The sequence below is a fragment of the Pollicipes pollicipes genome, unplaced genomic scaffold, assembly GCF_011947565.3.
Source record: "Pollicipes pollicipes isolate AB1234 unplaced genomic scaffold, Ppol_2.1 Scaffold_6686;HRSCAF=7923_pilon_pilon_pilon, whole genome shotgun sequence".
NCBI classification, from domain to species: Eukaryota; Metazoa; Arthropoda; class Thecostraca; order Pollicipedomorpha; family Pollicipedidae; genus Pollicipes; species Pollicipes pollicipes.
This window is the reverse complement of record NW_023596921.1, coordinates 21,849,745-21,868,213: the sequence shown is the minus strand read 5'-3', so window position 1 is coordinate 21,868,213 and position 18,469 is coordinate 21,849,745. Positions and strand designations below refer to the sequence as shown.

The 18,469-nt window shown below is 48.3% G+C and overlaps 1 protein-coding gene and 1 pseudogene across 1 annotated transcript; one reads left to right on the top strand and one right to left on the bottom strand.

Moving 5' to 3' along the window:
* Window positions 1–5,484: 5,484 nt before the first annotated feature.
* On the top strand, window positions 5,485–8,627 carry LOC119108062 (histone-lysine N-methyltransferase KMT5B). Its single transcript, XM_037231643.1, has 6 exons — window positions 5,485–5,591; window positions 5,940–6,052; window positions 6,486–6,672; window positions 7,233–7,369; window positions 7,803–7,995; window positions 8,532–8,627. Exons 1-6 carry the CDS (start codon window positions 5,532–5,534, stop codon window positions 8,625–8,627), a joined length of 786 nt encoding a protein of 261 aa, XP_037087538.1. The 5' UTR covers window positions 5,485–5,531.
* A 1,848-nt stretch (window positions 8,628–10,475) lies between these two features.
* LOC119108705 (40S ribosomal protein S10-like) lies at window positions 10,476–15,685 on the bottom strand (annotated as a pseudogene).
* Between the last annotated feature and the right edge of the window lie 2,784 nt (window positions 15,686–18,469).

The window sequence follows — 18,469 nt, the reverse complement described above, 5'->3', positions numbered from 1 at the left end:
TCTTTTTCCTCTGACATTTAGCACTATCTGCTGCTAGCCGCGCGTGATTCTTGCCTTCCGGGTCAAGCTTAGAAGAATGACCGACAGTTTGATGGTCGACCGATGGTTTCGAGCTTTTCATCGCAATGCACACTTAATTGGTTACTGCATGGTGTTCTTCAGTATGGTCTCAGGATATCTTGGGCCCAGTCTGCAATGATCATCTGCGCCAGACACATGACATGAGCATGTTGTAGTGTGGGCATACTGGAATGTGCTGCATTCTCAAATTTTTGGTATGTTTGCCTGACATGGCTACTTTCCAATTACATGAAAGGTCCTTTTTTGAGCAGTGGTAATTTTGTTTGAGCAGTATCAAGATGTAACAGCCAAAACATGTTTTTTTCTACCAAGATAGTTTGACATGGAATTGGTTATCAGATGCATGCAGAGTTCAGAGCATCAAAGTTCAGTGTCACACACAATTTGTGCTGTGGATGGATTTTGGAAGATGGGTGGGGAGAGGACTGCATGTGGAGACTTTCAAAAACTAGGGGGGATCAAATGTGATTGGAGGGGGGGGGGTACAGGTTTTAAATGTGCTGAAGCATTGAGACATTTTCATTTGGGAGAAAGATGATAGCCTATGTAGGAGACTTCAAGATTTATGGATTATCCTTGCCTGAAAGGCTGATTCTCAAATTGATGCATGAGATGAAAATGTTTTATATCATTGACTGATGCCAAAGAAAGTTTCTATAGTTGGATGACAAGATGAAGGCTATAGCTCATCTTGATATGCCTGCTTCAAATAATAATTAGCAATTTTTATAGCTGAGATGGTTTCCACTTACTGAGAGACAACCAAAAATGTTGTTCACTGGCCATTGTACTGTTTGCTCATCCTTGGATCTGCACTTACAGTGAGCATAACATCATTATACATTCAGCATAAGTTAGAGAACTTCATTTCTCATATCTGTATGTGCTCATCCCGTGCTTGCAAACTGGAGATACACAAGTTCTTACTAGAACTTTTGAATAGAGCAGTTTGAGTACTACCACAAACTGGCCACTTTGTGTCAAGAACATTCAATGCCTTGGTAACATAAAACAGAGCTGGAAATGCTCCTAGGTTTCCCATGTTTTCCAAATTGTTTTCATTATAGGCTTGATATGCACAGTTCACTGTGCTTTGAAAACCTGCATGCTTCTGTGGCTCTATTCCCAGGGCTTTGTAAAAAAGATGATTTAATTCACATTGTGTTTTTCTGTCAAAAACCACCATGGTGGTAGCAATTTTGGATTTGAACTGTTGTGGCACAGTCCATTGCCATATTTTGTATCACAGTTGTCAGCATGAGGCACTCATGCAGATGCAACAAAGTCAACATGTTTTGCCTTGCGGCATCATGTACGCCAGCTGGATTTGTATCATTAAATCAATGTAAAGTGTAATTTGTTACTGATTATGTGAGTTGACGGGGACATTTAAAAACTTTTGGCTGTTCTATGCTCATGCCTATGCTTGTTACATATTACAGGCTTACTGAACATGGTTGTAAGAAAACTAGAAAGAAGACATGCAATTGGCACAGGGAAAATATTGTCACCACAGGAGCTGTCAAATTGTGATGACATTGCAACAGCTCTGACAATTGACCCATATCTTGGCTTCATCACACACAAAATGTGTATCAGGTAAGTCACTGTTTTTTTCTGGTATCCACATCACCTGGCTTTTCTGTAATGTACTCTTAAAGTACATTACAGAAAAGCCAGGTGATGTGGATACTTTCTGTAATGTCCTCTTTCCCAAAAAATGATGTTTACCATGTGTATTATCAAAATGACAAAAAAGACAAAATGTCTGAAAAATGGGATGGAATAATGAATGATGATTTCTAATCCACTTGTTAAAAGTGTGGGTTTTTACAGTTGTGAGAGTGAGTGAAAGAACCAACATGTGGCCCCATAGTGTGCTTGCACTGTTTGTTTTCACTAAGTGATTATTGGATAGGAAGGTCATTCTGATGTGTACTTGTGTGTGTTGCTACATGTACTAATAAAACCAGTTTCAGTGCAAAATTGTTTTCATCATATTTTCTTTGAGCCCTCTGGTTAAAAGGACTGTTCCACATTTGTATAAGGTTTTGAACTGAAATAGCCATCTTGGAGGTCATTCAGTGCAGTTCACAGCCATGCCCTTCTTAAGACCTAAACCATTCTAGTCTCTGAGCTACACACCCACAAAGATGTGCAAACTACTTGTGGGAGATTATTCAAAGATACCCAGGTATACATGATCCCATATACCATCATTTAAATCCTGTCATAACATAGCCACACAATAATTAAGACCAAGTAAAATATAATTGATAAAGTTGTTCATATTTGGTGCTCATAAGCATCATTTCCAGATATGATGGCCATCACTTGGCTCTCAGTGTTGTGCGAGCAAGGTATGATGACATGGGGAGCATATTCCCTAGACAGACAAATTTTGTTGTTTTCAGGAGCCTTTTCCACTTTTAAGAGTACTTGTAGTTAAAAGTGAGTTAACTTCGTCATATCTGATACTTGCTTCAACATCTTAAATTTAATTCCCACCACAATTTGGTATTACCGGCGTAGGCCTCGCACTTCCTGAAAATGTCAGTCAACTAAATTAGCATGTAAGCTATAACATATTAGGAGAAATAGTTACAACAAATAGGTATGAATACATCTAGCATCCTTAAGACACCTCAGCATACCAAATAGTGGCAGTGTAGTGTTTCCTTCACCCCTGCTACTTACCCAGTTTGCATCAACTGGCGAATAAATTTGCGGTGCTGCTGCCAGCTGCTAATTCAAATATATTTAAGGTTGCTTCAGACTTTCAGCGGATTGTTCGGTGACGTCACCAAACCACAAAATCGCTTGTCAGCTGGTGTTAGTTTCCTGAACGAAACGATCGTTTTAGAGTATTAAAGAGAATGTTTAACATTCAAACGTGTTGAATCAAGTGCCAGATATGGTGAAATAAGTTTATTTATCACCATGGTAAAGTGGGAAAGACTGGTCCGTCGTCAGTATGACAACGTGATCCATGAGGTTCAATCGAGCCATGATTATCCAGAGCCTCATCCCGCAGTCGGCGCGCTCCTAAACTCTAGTAACCAACAGAGGCTCATCAATACCGAAAGATGCCCACTGGACTCGGTTGTAGCTACGGTGCGCGTCTACAATGACGCCAAAGGGGATTGGATGGAACTAGACCAGACCGCATGGGATCAGACAGGATCGAGAGGGACCAGACCGAGTCGAGCCGGGCGGAATCGGAAGGGAATGGTCTGGTCCCGTTCTTTCTCGTCCCGCCCTGTTGCGTCCCGTGCGGTTCTTTTAGCTCACATCCGGTGCCGTCCGATTCCGCAAAATCCCGTCTGGTCCCGTCTGGTCCCATGAAGTCTCGTCTGGTCCCATTCAGAACCGTCCAATGCCATCTGATCTCGCTGGGCTCCGTCTGACCCCGCCCGGTCCAGGCCATGGGCCCGATCTCCACAGCACGTGACTCAGTCGTAGCTTGTCGTGCGCTCGCTGTGGTTCGCACGCATGACGAAAGGCGCCTAGTTTTCGTAACGGACTTATCTGGCTTAGACGCACACCGCTACTGCAGCTGGGTCTAATAGTTCATCATTCGGTGACCATTTGGCCATGGAGAATCGTGGCACGTAGGAAAAATGGGTCTGACGTATGTAGATGGTTAAAACTAGAACTGTTTCATTGGGAGAACTAACCCAGTTGAAGTGAGTTTGTGTTTTTCTGACGTCACCCTACATACGATCAGCTGGAGGCGTTATTGAATTTCACTGTCGTCGCATGATCAGCTGATAGCTTCACCACATGTATGTGTTGCTTCATTCGGACGGGGTGGGTGACTGACGTGGTGGAAAACTCTTTATTGTTGTTAGATCGGGCACAGAGGTAAATGATGGTGCTGGGATTATTCATAGATGTGTAGTTCATCTTTTGATGTCAATGTGATTTGGCTCTGACGAAATAGATTTGATTCATAGTTTTTCGGGACGTGCGAGGCCTGCGTCGGGAATACCCATTACTTGTGCACTTCGCTTCATTAAAATAGAAATGATGCAAACCAGTTTAGTGCAGTTCTCAGTTATCAACTGATTCTATGCCTAAACTCCATGCCTCATCACGTACTCGGGTGGGGTGGTTATCAGTTTGCAGAAAGACTTCCAAACGGTACGATGTTGCGGCGCCAAAGTTTTAGCAAGCTACCTGGGGCTATTTTTTTCTCGAATAGATAGTTCTGTGGAGGGCGATTTGGACGCTCTTTTGGAATTCTGTGCTCATGAGGCTTAAACATTCAACAAATTTTATTTGAACTATATGAAGGTCAGATGAACAAATACCCTGAGAATGACTGATTAAACTTTTGCTTTCAAAAAACGTCCTGTTATCGCAGTTCTAGGCGCTAATTCATAATTCAAATATAAAAATAATCTCAACATGGCTTTACTTCTTTTCAAATGAAAAGGTTTGATGTTTCTGACCTGACTTATTTTTTACTTTTAGTTAGGAGAGATTACTAGACTTAAGCTGCTTGTGTGAGGTCACTTCTGACGCATATGTCGAAGTTGACCATATTTGGCCTGAATCACGCCCTAGGGACTAAATAATTTGACGGATGAATTTACACAGAGTGCTACCTATCCTGTGAGCAGTGCTCCATCTCTCTTGTTTTATAATATCCCGTGCGGCCAAATTGCCCCAAACTGTGCTAGTCTTTGGTACCATGTTATGTGTGACAGTTTCTTAACGTGAGCCTTTTGAATAGAAATATTTCTGGGATCTGCGCCGCTGGCGAAGCGCCCTAAAACTTCTTGGACCAGAGCTCACGCTAAGCAGTGATTGTGTGAACCCCGACCTGTACCACTCGATCGTGTAATTCCAGGTTAAGGGCCAAATTTGTTAGCGAAAGTTTTGCGCCCCGCAATGCCTGGCATGGTTCGTCCTGCCCCCTGACGGCACTTGACTTAACGCTGCTGTTGACACAAACCGTAGGCCGTGTCTGTCCAGGACAAAATGCGATCGCCTAAAGCGATTCGAATCTACCCCGTCCGATTGGTTGGAAGCAGGTGCTCTAATTGAGGTATGGGCACGGACGGACGGGGCAGTTATACCCTCAGTCCACCACTGTAATATGTGCTCCTACCATTTGGTATCAAAATGTTTAAGATTTGTTCTAAGGACATCTTAGCACTGTTTTTATGCAGTATTAGACTAGTGTTTGTAATGGCCAAAGCATGACGCAGGAATCGACCCCAGGCCTACCGCGACGAAGACTGAGTCAGTGCCAAGTAAGATAATACGCATGGGATAAGAGCTTTCCACTTCCAAAGGACCTGTTGACCCGTGATGAATTCAACTTGTCTTCCAGGTACCGGCCTCCGCGATTAAACAAGAAGGAGTTGCAAAATATCATCCTGGCTTTTGTAAAAGATCAAAATTATCAGGATGCATACAGACGCCTTTATCACTCCGAGGCAATGAGCCAGCTGCTGGTCTTCTTTAAACACCGAGTAAATCGGGATGACCTCCAGGATCACGTGAGTCTGTCTTCCATCTTGAGCAACAGCTTTGACCCGAGCGTATGTTCCCGCCGAAGTTTTCAGCACCCCGTCAAACGTGCATAGAGCCTGCGTATATTTGAGAACCCCTGTGACGCCAGAGGTTTGCGTGCTGGGCCGGCGTTGCCATTCGGCAGTCCCGATAGTTATAATTGACAGACTGCTGCCCGATTATTCATCATTTGGCGAGCGGTCAGCGCCACGTGTACACTATCTTACAGCCCGGCATATTAAGTGCTCACAGCTGACGTGCGCATCGCCAGACTGCTGTGGCACGTGTGGAGCGGGGCGATGGTGGCCGTCTGACGGGTGCCCGCCTCTGCCCAGGTGATGAAGTTTCTGGCCGTGCTAAGCGCCGAGTCCGGCGTGACCATCATGGGCTGCACGCGCTACTCGCTGGAGGACAACGCCGGGGCGCGCGTCTGCGCCACGCGCTCGTGGTGAGACGCTCGGCCGTGTGCGGCTCCAGATCGGCACGCGTGCCCCACGGCGCCGTGTGCTGCTGACGCTTTCCAACACCGAAATGGCGTAAAAGGACTACTGCAGGCGGCCCCAAAACACTAATTAACAAGATAGCATGCCAAAGAATGCCGGATGGCGCCCTGTGCACACGCGTTGGTTGACGATGTTGGTTATGATGTTCCCGCAGTTTTGCCAATTTCTGGATGGGTTATGCATTCCCCTGTCTAATCGATGATCTGTTCTAACTGGCTTGATGCTCAAGGTCCGGCTAGCCGTATGTGTACCAGGGCGACGAGCGCGCTGAGCTGGCGACAGCGAGCGCCCACACGACCCCTGGGCAGCGGGGAGCCGTGCGGTGGTGGGGAGCAGACGACGCTAGCCCCGCGTGACGCGTCGCGTCGCCGGCCGCAGGTCGCGCAACGAGGAGATCCAGTTCCTGGTGGGGTGTATCGCCGAACTCTCGGAGGAGGAGGAGAACCAGCTGCTGCAGCCGGGCAAGAACGACTTCTCGGTCATGTACAGCACGCGAAAGAAGTGCGGCCAGCTCTGGCTGGGCCCGGCCGCCTACATCAACCACGACTGTGACGCCAACTGCACGGTAACGGGCGCACGCGTCCGCGCGCCGACCGCGCTGACGTATGGAGAGGGGTGTATACAGTGCTGCGTTTGCTGCACAAACAAACTATTATGGTTAGTCATCTGTAGCCATAAACAGTTCCGTGTTAGTTGGATTGAGTGGTTTTGCAATAGTCATCAAGCGATTCCATCAGGACGAATTTGTGGTAATTCGCCCCAACGTCTACTTCTCGAATGAACTGTGAGGGTGCGCGACCAAATGTTCAGCCCTTAAAGTGGCGCGTCACCTCCCCAGAAACATAGCATTCGTACGAATCGTTTGGTGACGGGCATCGTTTATACAGCGCAGCCTAGTCGGAAGCTAGCTGGCTTAGCCGAGCCAGGCGGGCTGGCCATTCCGGCGTAGATTACCAACACAAGTACTACGGGTGCCTAAATCGACGTCTAAATGAGGTTTCAGTCGGACTTTGTTCACACATTGCATTCTTACACCGCTGCGTCCACTGCCAAACGGTCCGCTTGCTGGGCCTGCGGGGCCGCCGGCCGGCGTACGATGCTGACCGCGTGCCTCGCGTGCGGCAGTTCGTGGCCACCGGCCGGCAGACGGCAACGGTGCGCACGCTGCGCGAGATCCAGCCGGGCGAGGAGGTCACCTGCAACTACGGCGGCGACTTCTTCGGCGACAACAACTGCTACTGCGAGTGCGAGACCTGCGAGAGGTGAGCTCGCCGCGCTCTGATCACAGATCCGCGAGGGGGGGGGGGGGGGGGTAGCGCTACCAGCCGCCGCCAGCGTGTGGGACACTAATTGGCTATTGGGTATGAGACGTCTGCAAAGCAAAAGAGTGGCCTGCCAGTGTCATTAGGGTAAAGTAGTAGCATGCTCACTGACGTGGTTCAGTGCTTCCTCTAATATCGATATCGGGCAAACCAATCCACATGCTTTCCAGTGCTTACATAACGATTTTTGTTCGAACGTCGTGCATATAATCGAGTGCTGTTTGCTTTCTTAAGTGATGTAATAATGTGTAATAATTTTGGTAAGTAGCAGTAGTTCTACACTGCCTGCGGTCGGATATCCCCTCCACTGTTACTTCCCCTGTGGCGTGCCAGCCCGGGCCTGGCTGCTGAGCGTTACTCGCGCCGCCCGCAGGCGACAGCGGGGGGCGTTCTCCCAGCCGGCGGCCGCCGCGCAGCCGGAGGGCTACCGGCTGCGCCACTCGAGTCGGCGCCGCGCCGCGCCGGCCGCCGGGCCCGACCGGCTGCGCGAGACGGTGGACGCGCTCCGACAGCGCGGGATGACGCGCTACGACGCGCGCATTATCGCCGAGCAGCGGCTGCGGCTGGCGCCGGAGCCGCGCGGCCGCGCCGGGCCGGGCCGGCGGCTGGCGGCGCGCGCCGCCCGCCCGCCAACCAAGCGAAGCCCGGCCGGCGACGACGTCAGCGAGTCGGCCAGCGGCGGCAGCCCTTCCAGCGACGACAGCGCCTCCAGCGGCGAGACGCGTTGCGAGCTGCTGGGCTGGCGGCGGCGGCGGCGCGCCGGCGAGCGGCGCCGGCTCCGGCTGGACTTCGACGCCGGCGGTCGGGACGGCTGACCGGCCGCGGCCCGCTGCCGCCGCCGCCGCCCGCTACCCCGTATTCCATAGTACCAGTACAACACTGCTATACCTCGGCGGCGCGACTGCTGCGTAGGCCAGACCTGTCTCCGCTGCGCTGTGCATACCACTGCTTTTGCAGACTGTGTTCATGGTTCGCCCGTACCGGACGCGGGCACGGTGTTCATTGATTCCGCCGCGCTGGCGCCGGCGATGTCCAGCCCGTGCGCGCGCTGCCGTCCGCCGGCCTGACGGCGGCGATTTTGTACGTAACGTTCCGTTGCCAGGTGTTGCTCTGGGCGGCGCCCGACGTGGCCCGCCAGGCGGCCGAGGACCGGCGAGCAAGTCTCCTTTTGATCTCATCGTTTCGAGGGAGTGGTTGACTTGGTCGGGTGTTGGTCCCCCGCTTCGGGGCATTGTTATGTGGCTCCGATCAGGGGAGTTGTGTTCATAGTTCAACGCCATCTGATCGAAATAGATGTAGATGTTTCTAGCCGTCGTCCTCCCTCGTCGGGGTCCACGGCGATACGCGGAGTCAACACGTGGCGCGGTGTTTGTCACCGGTGCGTCAGGTTTGCAAAATGGTTCCAGAACAGCGCCACTGAATAAACGCTGGCGTGGAAAAGGCAGTGTAATAAGAGTAGATAGCGCCCTTTCCCAATGCCCACTTGATCGATGCGCTGGGATGCGGTCGCCGCGGAACTGCCCTCCGAACAAACTCATGGCGAGTGTGTCCAGACACGTCAATGGCATCGAGCGTGGCCATTAGTTGACGCCACAACAGGTCGTAAAGTTTGTTCGGGTCTTCGTGGCCTCAGGGCGCTACGGGAGCGAGTACTGCCGCGACGGAGCACCAGCTGACAGGCCGCTTCCCTTCAGCGCGCTACGCGGAGGGCCGTCTCGCGACAGCGACAAACGCCGTTAAAATTTCATTTCCTCGCCACATTCTTCTTGAACCCGTAAGAGAACCACGTGCCAGACATGTTAGCTAACGTGACAGCGTAGCATTGCACGCACTTCCCGAGCTGGGCTGTTTTCTTGAGCGTAACTGAATGTTTTATCGACAGTACTTTTGCTATCTTCATGACTGTTGACAACCGCAGACCGTTGTCCCGCCCTCACAATTGCTTGCCAATTACGGACAAACACTTATCCCAACAAAACCCACATCCGAGAACATCGCTAATGTCGCGCCAGGGGGATGCATTATCCGTAATGGAAAACTCTGTCCTCCATTGAACTGAAATTGCTGGACCGGCGGGTTGCCCATGCCGCGAACGAGCGTTTTAACCGATCAGGCAGCATGGAAAAACGGGTGCGCGCCACCCCCGTCACGTCAGATTGTTTACAACAATCTGCGAAAGTCGCCGCGAAGCTTTAGACAAAGTAGCGCTGCTTCTCCCCGCGACACCGCCGTCGCGGGGAACGCACGTCACAGCAGTCGATGAGACTGTCGTTGGACCCGCTTCCCCTGGTGGCATGGCGAGCTGGTGGTAATTGGTGCGCAGTAGTAAGTAAAACACGACGGTGAAAGCATTTCCCAAATCGGTTGAGAACTCGGCCTGCGCCCGCTGATACGAGCGTTACGCTACAATGATGCTGCTGCCACCGAACGGCAAGAAAAATCCAGCTTAAAGGCGTTTCGCCGAGTGCTCGCTCACTGCACTTGGCCGCGAAATAAAAGCAGTAACAAGTGAGCTATTAATGCTCCATTCTGCTCCATCGTGCAGTACTTTGATATTGGATGATCACCGAGAACATTACGCAATGGTGTTTTGTAACGTTACTGTAGTTCCGAGGGTATTCATGTCACTTCTTCCTAGGCATTACAAAAGCCACAATGCTTAAGGTTATTAGACTCTCGCCGGCCCACCATGTTCTGCGACTAACGAGACAATCCATTAGGTGACCATATTGAGATTAATAGCCGACCGTCAGAAATGCTGTCGGCGCTTCCACTTGCTTGTCAATCACAAGCGGGAAGTAGTCTATGGCCGCGAAAACATGAGCCTTGTCTTCATCACACCGTCCTAGGCTCCACTGTAGTAAGCATTTGCATGCATGACAATCCAGAGCACCGCGTGCCCAGCCGCAGACGGCCTAATACAGCGAGCGGCTTGTACGCGGACGTTAGCAGCGGCGGCGGCAGCCGGATTTCCACCGACTCGTTCCCAGTCCGGACACTCGCCCACCTCACCTTCCACCCGTCACAGCACGCCGCAAACGCCCGCACCCGAACAGCTGGCCTTTATTGTGTCCGTCTGCCCGGGCGAGCGCACCCAACCCCTCACTGCGGCATGGGACCCCGGCCGCGGCCGAAGCCGCCGCGGAACTCCATCTGGCCAGCGCCGGCGCCGGCCTCGCCGCGCTTGTCGGGGGCCGCCCTCGCCGGCGCGCCGGTACGCCGCCCGGTCGCCCTCCATCTTGGTGCCGTCGGGCCGCGGCGCCGCGGCGCGCGGCCGCGCCGTCTCGGCACGCGTCGGCCGCTTCAGGGTGGCAGGCACGATCTGCGGCGGGGCGGGGGGCGGGGGGAGGGCGGTCAGAGGGGGGCGAGCAGAGGGCCAAGGGGCGGGGCGACACTGCGGTCAGATGTGAGATGACTTCACAGAGTATCAGTCCACTACTTTTCAGACATCATGTGTGGTGGAGTGAGTGGGGGGGGGGGGGGGAGGAATTGGGAGCTATGGTATACCCAGCAAATGTTCAACAAAGCTGAGAGGCTTCATAACATGGTCCGAGTAACCAACAAAGCTAAAGCTTGACAGTAAAAGCAGCATACGTACAGATGTTCAGGCTTTATAGTGTGATCAGTAAGCACACATCAAAGCTGTCTGGCTTGATGGTGCAGCCAGTCATACCACCAAAAAGCCATAAAGTTCCATAACATGAAGAGTACAATTCAACAAAGCTGATAAGATTTGACAGCATGGCCCATGGTGCCTTGACAACAAAATTATGATGTCTTATCCAGGAGGGCAGTTGACAGGTGACCGACGACAAGCCAGGCATGCAAGGCAGACCCACCTCGGAGGGCAGGTGCAGGAAGTCCCGCAGGTAGGTGATGCCCTCGTTGGTCAGCGTCCAGTAGTAGTGGCGCCAGGCAAACTGCTCCGTGACGTAACCGCGCGACTTCAGGCTCTGAAGAGAACACATCAGTGCTCAGCTTCCACCATGTCAGGCACCCCAAACCCCAATGATGTCAGGAAGGGGCTGCAGGTGCCAAACACAGCAAAAGGGGCTTTATTTTGCACTCAGCTGCTTAGGCTATATGGCTACAGCAAAAGGATTTACTACCAAAAGCATCACACAGAAAGTTTCAGAATGACAAAATGAAGCCACCAGACCACATTACAAGACTAGTCTACCATCACTATGTCATCTGCCAGTGCCATCACTAAAAAGTACATGCTAGTGCAAATAATTATGCCATGCTGATTTGATCAAATACATGTAGATGAAGCATTCTGTCATGGACTAAGCAATGTGGACCAAAGCAGTGCAATAACCAAACTTGGCCAGAACTGCGGACCAAAGCAGTGGGATAACCCAACTTGGCCAGAACTGTGAACCAAAGCAGTGCAATAACCAAACTTGGCCAGAACTGTGGACCAAAGCAGTGGGATAACCAAACTTGGCCAGAGCTGTGAACCAAAGCAGTGAAATAACCAAACTTGGCCACAGCTGAAACAAAGAATTACCTGTATTCTTTGAGGTTCTCAACATACAAACACGCTCGAATTTGTGAAGTCATGTGTTACAACAGTGCTCATTTAATTTTGCAGCCCACAAAATGAAACCTTTTCTTGCCCATGCTCCCAATTATCTGCTCCAGTTTCTTCTACTTACCTGCAGGGCCTTCATCACAAACAGGTTGGGGACAGCAACATTCGGATGCTTAGGCTTGTGTGGGTTCTTCATCGCCACCATAACACCCTCCTTGAAGAGGTATTCATAGATGAGCACACGGTCCTTCTTGGGCATCAACATCCTGAAAATCAAGTGGCATGATTAATTAAAGAACAGGGACTGTTCACACATCTATGATGATTTGTCAATTGGAACCAAAGGAAAATAGGTATCACAGTTTACATATCATACTCAGGCTCAGTGCTTCTAATGGATGAAAATATCTTTGTCTCTTTTTTGTCTTTTTGACCAGTTGAAACAGTTCAAACAGGTAGAAACTGACAGTAACCCCAAGAATCAATATTGACATAAAAACATCAAACCAACACATTTCCCTTACCTAAAAATAACATGCTGGTATAACAGCACCATTTTCCTATAACATGCATTTGTCCTAACAGGTATATAAACTAGGATCTATAACAATGCCCCATGATCACTGGTCAAAACTGCATGATGAATAACTGCATCTGTAAGTATTAGCAATTTGCAAACAATGGGTAAGTATGGAAGGCACTTATCAATAATTGGCTATTGATGTATAACATCAAGTCAGTGAACTTCAGGGATCTTCAAGAACAACTCATGTCACAATTTTTGGACTATGGCAGTTGGTACCAAATCTTCACAGAAACTGCAACACAGCTGTGAGCTCACAACATGTAACTTTCAGTTTCATACATTTGACATGTAGCTTTATTTACTCATTAATCTCACCCATTGAACTCATCTACCCTACTCACTACTCATCTAATCATCCTACTCTGTACATCTGTGTCAGTGTTCCAATATTCTGCCACTAGACTGGCAAGGATGTCAATATTGTTGCGTGCTTTACACCTCAGCTTGAGGCTCACTGCCTGTTGCCTCTCCCCTTGCTCAAACTCAAAATCTGCCTATCAACATTAGACCAGGCCACTGTCAACCCAGTATCTAAGTGCCTCAGGCTTCACAAACAGGCTAGGCAGGCCAGATGCCTGCACTCAGGGGTCGAAGGGCAACAGATTAGCATCAACAATGTGTGCGGGGGCTACAGATTGTTAAGATTCCTGCAGCATGAATTCATATTTACATCCTGCACACTCTACTAGATGCATTCTGAAACTCTGTCACACCTGTTGTGTGGCTGCCACAACTGAAACAAAACTGATGCTGCAAGACACATTGCTAGGTTTCATCTGCATCCCTGCATCTCATGCTGGGCCACTCAGAATTAAAGGCATGAGGTGGATAGTAACCACATCATGACCCCTCCAAGTTTGACAGTTGCAGGTCTCCTCTGGCTAACCTAAGCCTGGCAAACACCAGGTCATGGTGGGATCAAATCTCTCCTTGTCATGTCACCTTAATGACCATGGATTCATAACAGTTTTGACTACTGGATACTTTAGTTGGCCATTCTAAGGCTTTACAAAGAGTGTAACTTGAATTGGTTATCATGTATTTGTACTGCATTTTTCTCTCCAGCTAACCTAGCCATTCTCTGCCAGCCATAGCATATTTCTAAGCCACCTGACAAGGTCACCAACCAGGGGTGCAATGCCCTAGCACACAGATAGTATAGGTCAGGTCAGATAGTTCACACTGATACCAATTTGGCAAAAAGTAGTGGTGTTTTCAGACAATGACTTGGCAGCCTCAGCCTTAAAAGATGTTGCAGATGACTATATGTTGAGTGACTAGCTTGGAAAGAATGTGTGAAATAAGCACAGACCACATGGTCTCACATCACATTCTTGGATGTCTCAACCAGTGGCAATCAACCCTGAGACACTAAGTCAGATTACTACTAGAAACATAGTATACACTTAACACAGGCAAAATGGCCCAAGATCATATATACTGTAAACCATTGGTTAGGCTCATAATTCCACAGGGATGCATGCTAAAATTTGCAATGGAAAAGCAGAACCAACATTTTTACCACACGTGAGTGTCCCAACACATGGAATTTCTAGTGTGCATGCTGTAGAACTGCACTGCATGTTCATAATCTTGAAACATTAATGATTGCCTGACATTCACACTGCAAGAGGATATAGCATGCCATGACTGCCATAGCTGCATTCCAGAATACTTTTTTGAAGGGTAAGGATGCAAAAACACATGAAATGCTCTCAAAAGCTGACTTCAAAACATTTTCAACAAGCCCATGACTTGACAGCATAACTAGGCTCACATGATAGTATGAGCAATAGACAAAATATGTTTATGGTTTAACTATGGTTAGAGAAATAAAGTAGAAAAACAAACATCCAAAGCATGCCAGAGCTGGAAGTGTACCCAACCATAGTAATAGCTTGGGGTAACCTTGGAACTGGATGCATTTCAATTGGCTATAGGATAAGACTTTGTCCAGTACCCATTACACAGTGGTGCAATTATGTGCACTCATATTAGTGCAGCATAATTTTGGCATTTACGTGATCAGACATTCCCATTCAGAATGCAGCTCCCTGCTTCATTACATGCTGCCAAAATGCTGATGCTTTCTCCATCAATGTCAGATATAGTTATGCATGGCTTTTCATGTAGACAATGTTTTGCAGCTCACCACAATTGACCGAGAATTACTGCAGGATTTTTCATGATTGTCTCATGATCATATCATATCAAACAGCCAGGTCAACTGCAGAATTGGGCACACTGCATGCACAGCATGGCAGCTGCATGAAGCAGGCTGAATCTTACTAAGTTCTGAACACTGAGATTTTGCAGGATACCAGATACAATTACAGACAGCCTTGGTTCTTCAGTTTCAATATGTATATATTTTGTTAGTGACAATGACACTGCTAGAGCAATAATACTCTCACAAAATTTTTAACACAACACATAGAAAGTTACATTCCTCAGTCTGGTTTAAGTTTCATTAATTGGATGCATAGAGCCAATATTTCAGGTATTTAACATATTCATAGACAGATAATAAATTAATCATGCAGCCACTTCACCTGCAGGTTGTGGCATAAAAATACCCCAGTAATAAATTTTTAACAGTACAGCAACTCCTGAGCTTTCAGCTTTTACTTAACAGCTTTTCAAAACCTGGCAGGTTTCCATATTTACCATAACGTATTCACCACACCCTGACTCAAGTAGCTGACTTACAATCATTCACAACACCCCTATGCTCAAAAACAGGAGCAGCACCAGGCTACGATTATCTCCTCCAAGACCCCACAATTCCATACCCAAGGTGTGAACAGTAAATAAATAATGCCAAACCCAGCCAACTGACTTAATCTAAGCTTACGCTGAACCTAAATTCAATTATCACGTGGACCCTTCGAAACAAATATTGAATTGAACAGTGCGCTACAACCGCCGCGTGGGCACGTTAGCATTATAATTCCTACATACAGCGTCAATCACAGGACTGACATCCCAAACCGATAGACAAATGGTAGAAACGGAAGATAACACCGAAGAACTCTACACAATCACTATAAATAATTTGTTCGACGACGAATTAGCTTGCACTTGCTTTGGGCCGCTTGCGCCAGAAAGGTACGCAGTAAAGAGGGCGCTACTTGTTTCCGCTATAAGTCCCCAGATTTAGGGCTACCATATGTGCTGACTAGGAGTCGTCACTTCACATCAGATAGATCGCTAGATTTCCGTGCCCAACGAGAATCTGCCATGAGAGGTCTCAGGGGTCCTCAACCATCGGCGTAGGGACATGGGGGGGGGGGGCAGGTGGGCCATGGCCCCCCACGTTTTAAGTTGGGCGGGCAGCGGTGTTAGCTGTCCCCCCGCTTTTGAGATTAAGGTTGCGTTTAGCTTACTTTTGCACCACATTTAAATATACATGCTGATTTACCTAGTTCACCAGCCATCTTCGTCAAGATGCGTCATCTTTTTCGTTTGCTTGTTGACCGTCGCTTAGTATCACAGCCACAGTCCGACGCCACGCCGGCCCGTGGAGACTGCAACGACGGACGTTCAGCCTTTTGATGCTCTGACTTGCGACCGCGTATATTTAAAGCCATATGACATAGTTTTTTAACAGTAATCAATGCTGACTGAATCTTGAACATTTTAAGACGAACATTGATTAGCCATGCTAATACAAGCTTAGGTACCCATTTCGTCTACAATCTACGTTCGGGGATTCCTCAATATCTCTGAAGAAAGCAGAAAGGCAACGGAACCGGAGCCTGCGTGACAATTATTGGATCACTTTTGGCGATCAGGGATGCTCTTGCGTCAATGAGGGTTCCTGTGTTGATTCGGGGCCAACTGCGCGGGTCAGAACGCCTCCCGTGTGATGGAGGGGAGCGATGTGATATGATATATCCTTCCGATGCCCACCGGATCGACGAGGAGATCCCGCCCTGTGTTGCTGGAATGACAGCCAGAAGACACTTCGCGATGGGACGGCGTGGCCCTTTAGCTCTTGACCGGAATCGGTAATGTGCCCTTGGTGTTCTACTCAAGGGGCCCCTTGCCCGGAAATAAGGGGCCTCATTATTGTTGAGTAGAGTTGAGCTCTCATTATTGCTGAATAGAGTAGATCGAAATGAATTTTAAAAAACGAACAATGCCATCCCATGTTTGCCTAAGAACGCTCATTTTTCAGAATGGATTGATGAAAAAAGTGCATCAAAAAGTTTGAGCATGCCCGCCCGCAGCCTCAAGAGCAAGGACAGCGATGGTCTGGGTTGCAGCCTCCGAAAAACCGAGCGGCTTCGGTCACTGCAAGTGCCATCAGCCGGCGGGCACCCTGTTAGTCTGTCTTCTGGACAAATTGATAGTTACAGAAACACGAAAAGTAGAGAATCTGCCTTTACTCTTCCAGTTCCGTCACCAGATTCCGGCACCACTTCGCGGAGCTTTAAGGGCCAATCCGGTCTTATCATCAGTCAAAAAATCGCACACGTGAAATATGCACTCAGACTGCCTTGTAGATGTAATGTTTGTTTCCTAAAGCGTTCAAAGGTACTTCTTTCATAAGCGTCCTCATTTTCGTCCAACCGTAGGCGACGGCTTAGTATTAGCTGTTGAGCCGATGCTGCGCGGCTTGCGGAGACTGCAACGCCTTGAAGCGAGGTTGTTTAACTGACAGTTGCGAGTACGCATGTTCAAAATTATGTCACATAACTTTTATTACTAACCGATTCAAGTTTTTTAAGGTAATTGTTTCACAAACATTATCATTTTCGTCCACCGGTGGACCATGGCGAAAGTCAACCACTGAGTTAACCGCTCTGCGGACTATGGAGACTGCAACGCCTGGTGTCGAAGTTTTTGTTGCTAAGATTTGCGAGCGCGCATGTTAAAAACCACGTCATATAAATTGTACCACTAATCGATTCTGACTGAATGTTAAACATTTCCAGACAAACATGGCTTGGCGATGTTAATACACATTGTTGACCACTCAATCTACAATCAAAATTTTCATGCTCAAATTTCGATCAAACATCGATCTACAGTCCACCTTCGCGATGTCCTCAATGTGTGTAGAACGCACATGGAACATTTTGAAAAACCTTCCGAATTCTATCGGTTCAGAAATAGTCCACTATGCGATTGCAAATTTAGGACACCTGTGATTTATTCCATGCGGTCGTTAAACGCCTGATTTCTGCGGTTCATTGATTTTAACACGCACTTGGGTGGGTTGTCAAATTGACTCGTTTCCCAAAGTTTTTTCAGAATGGTTTCCGAACGGCGCGGCGCAGCCACGCCGTGTTTTGCAAAGCTATAGACAATTAAAAAGCGGATTGCTTGGCGTCAAACATTTAGATGTACTTTGTGAGATCGCTGACCTATCGCAGGTCAAAGTCAGGCCATGGTTTCAGCGAAGTCAACTTCTAGGGAATCGTTCAATCTGATGCAGCAGTGGAATGTTAGACGAAGCCATACATCTCTGAGATGCTTTCTTAGGCAACACAAATATTGAATGAGCAAATTACGTTTTTTACAAAACGAAAATCATTAGTCACTTCGAAAGATTGAAATATCTCCATCCACCTAGTTTTTCTACGAAGAATAAGGCTATTACTACTGCGACATCAGATTCTCATGTTCAATTTGGAATGCAACAATGCAAATTTAAACCAACAACTCTCAACATGTTAAGTCGCCTTGTCTAGATTTTGGGACTGAATGTTAGCCGGAAAACCTTAAACACACCCGTATGAATTTGGTGAGCTGATTCAAAGCTTCCACGTACTACGCGATGGGGATCGCTTGAAACCTATCATCTATTGTTCCCTTGACCTCAGCGATTTTATGCGGCCACCATGGGTGTCGATTTCCGAAAATAATTGGGGGGGGGCAGATTCGTGGAAGTCGTCACAAGGAACAGGGC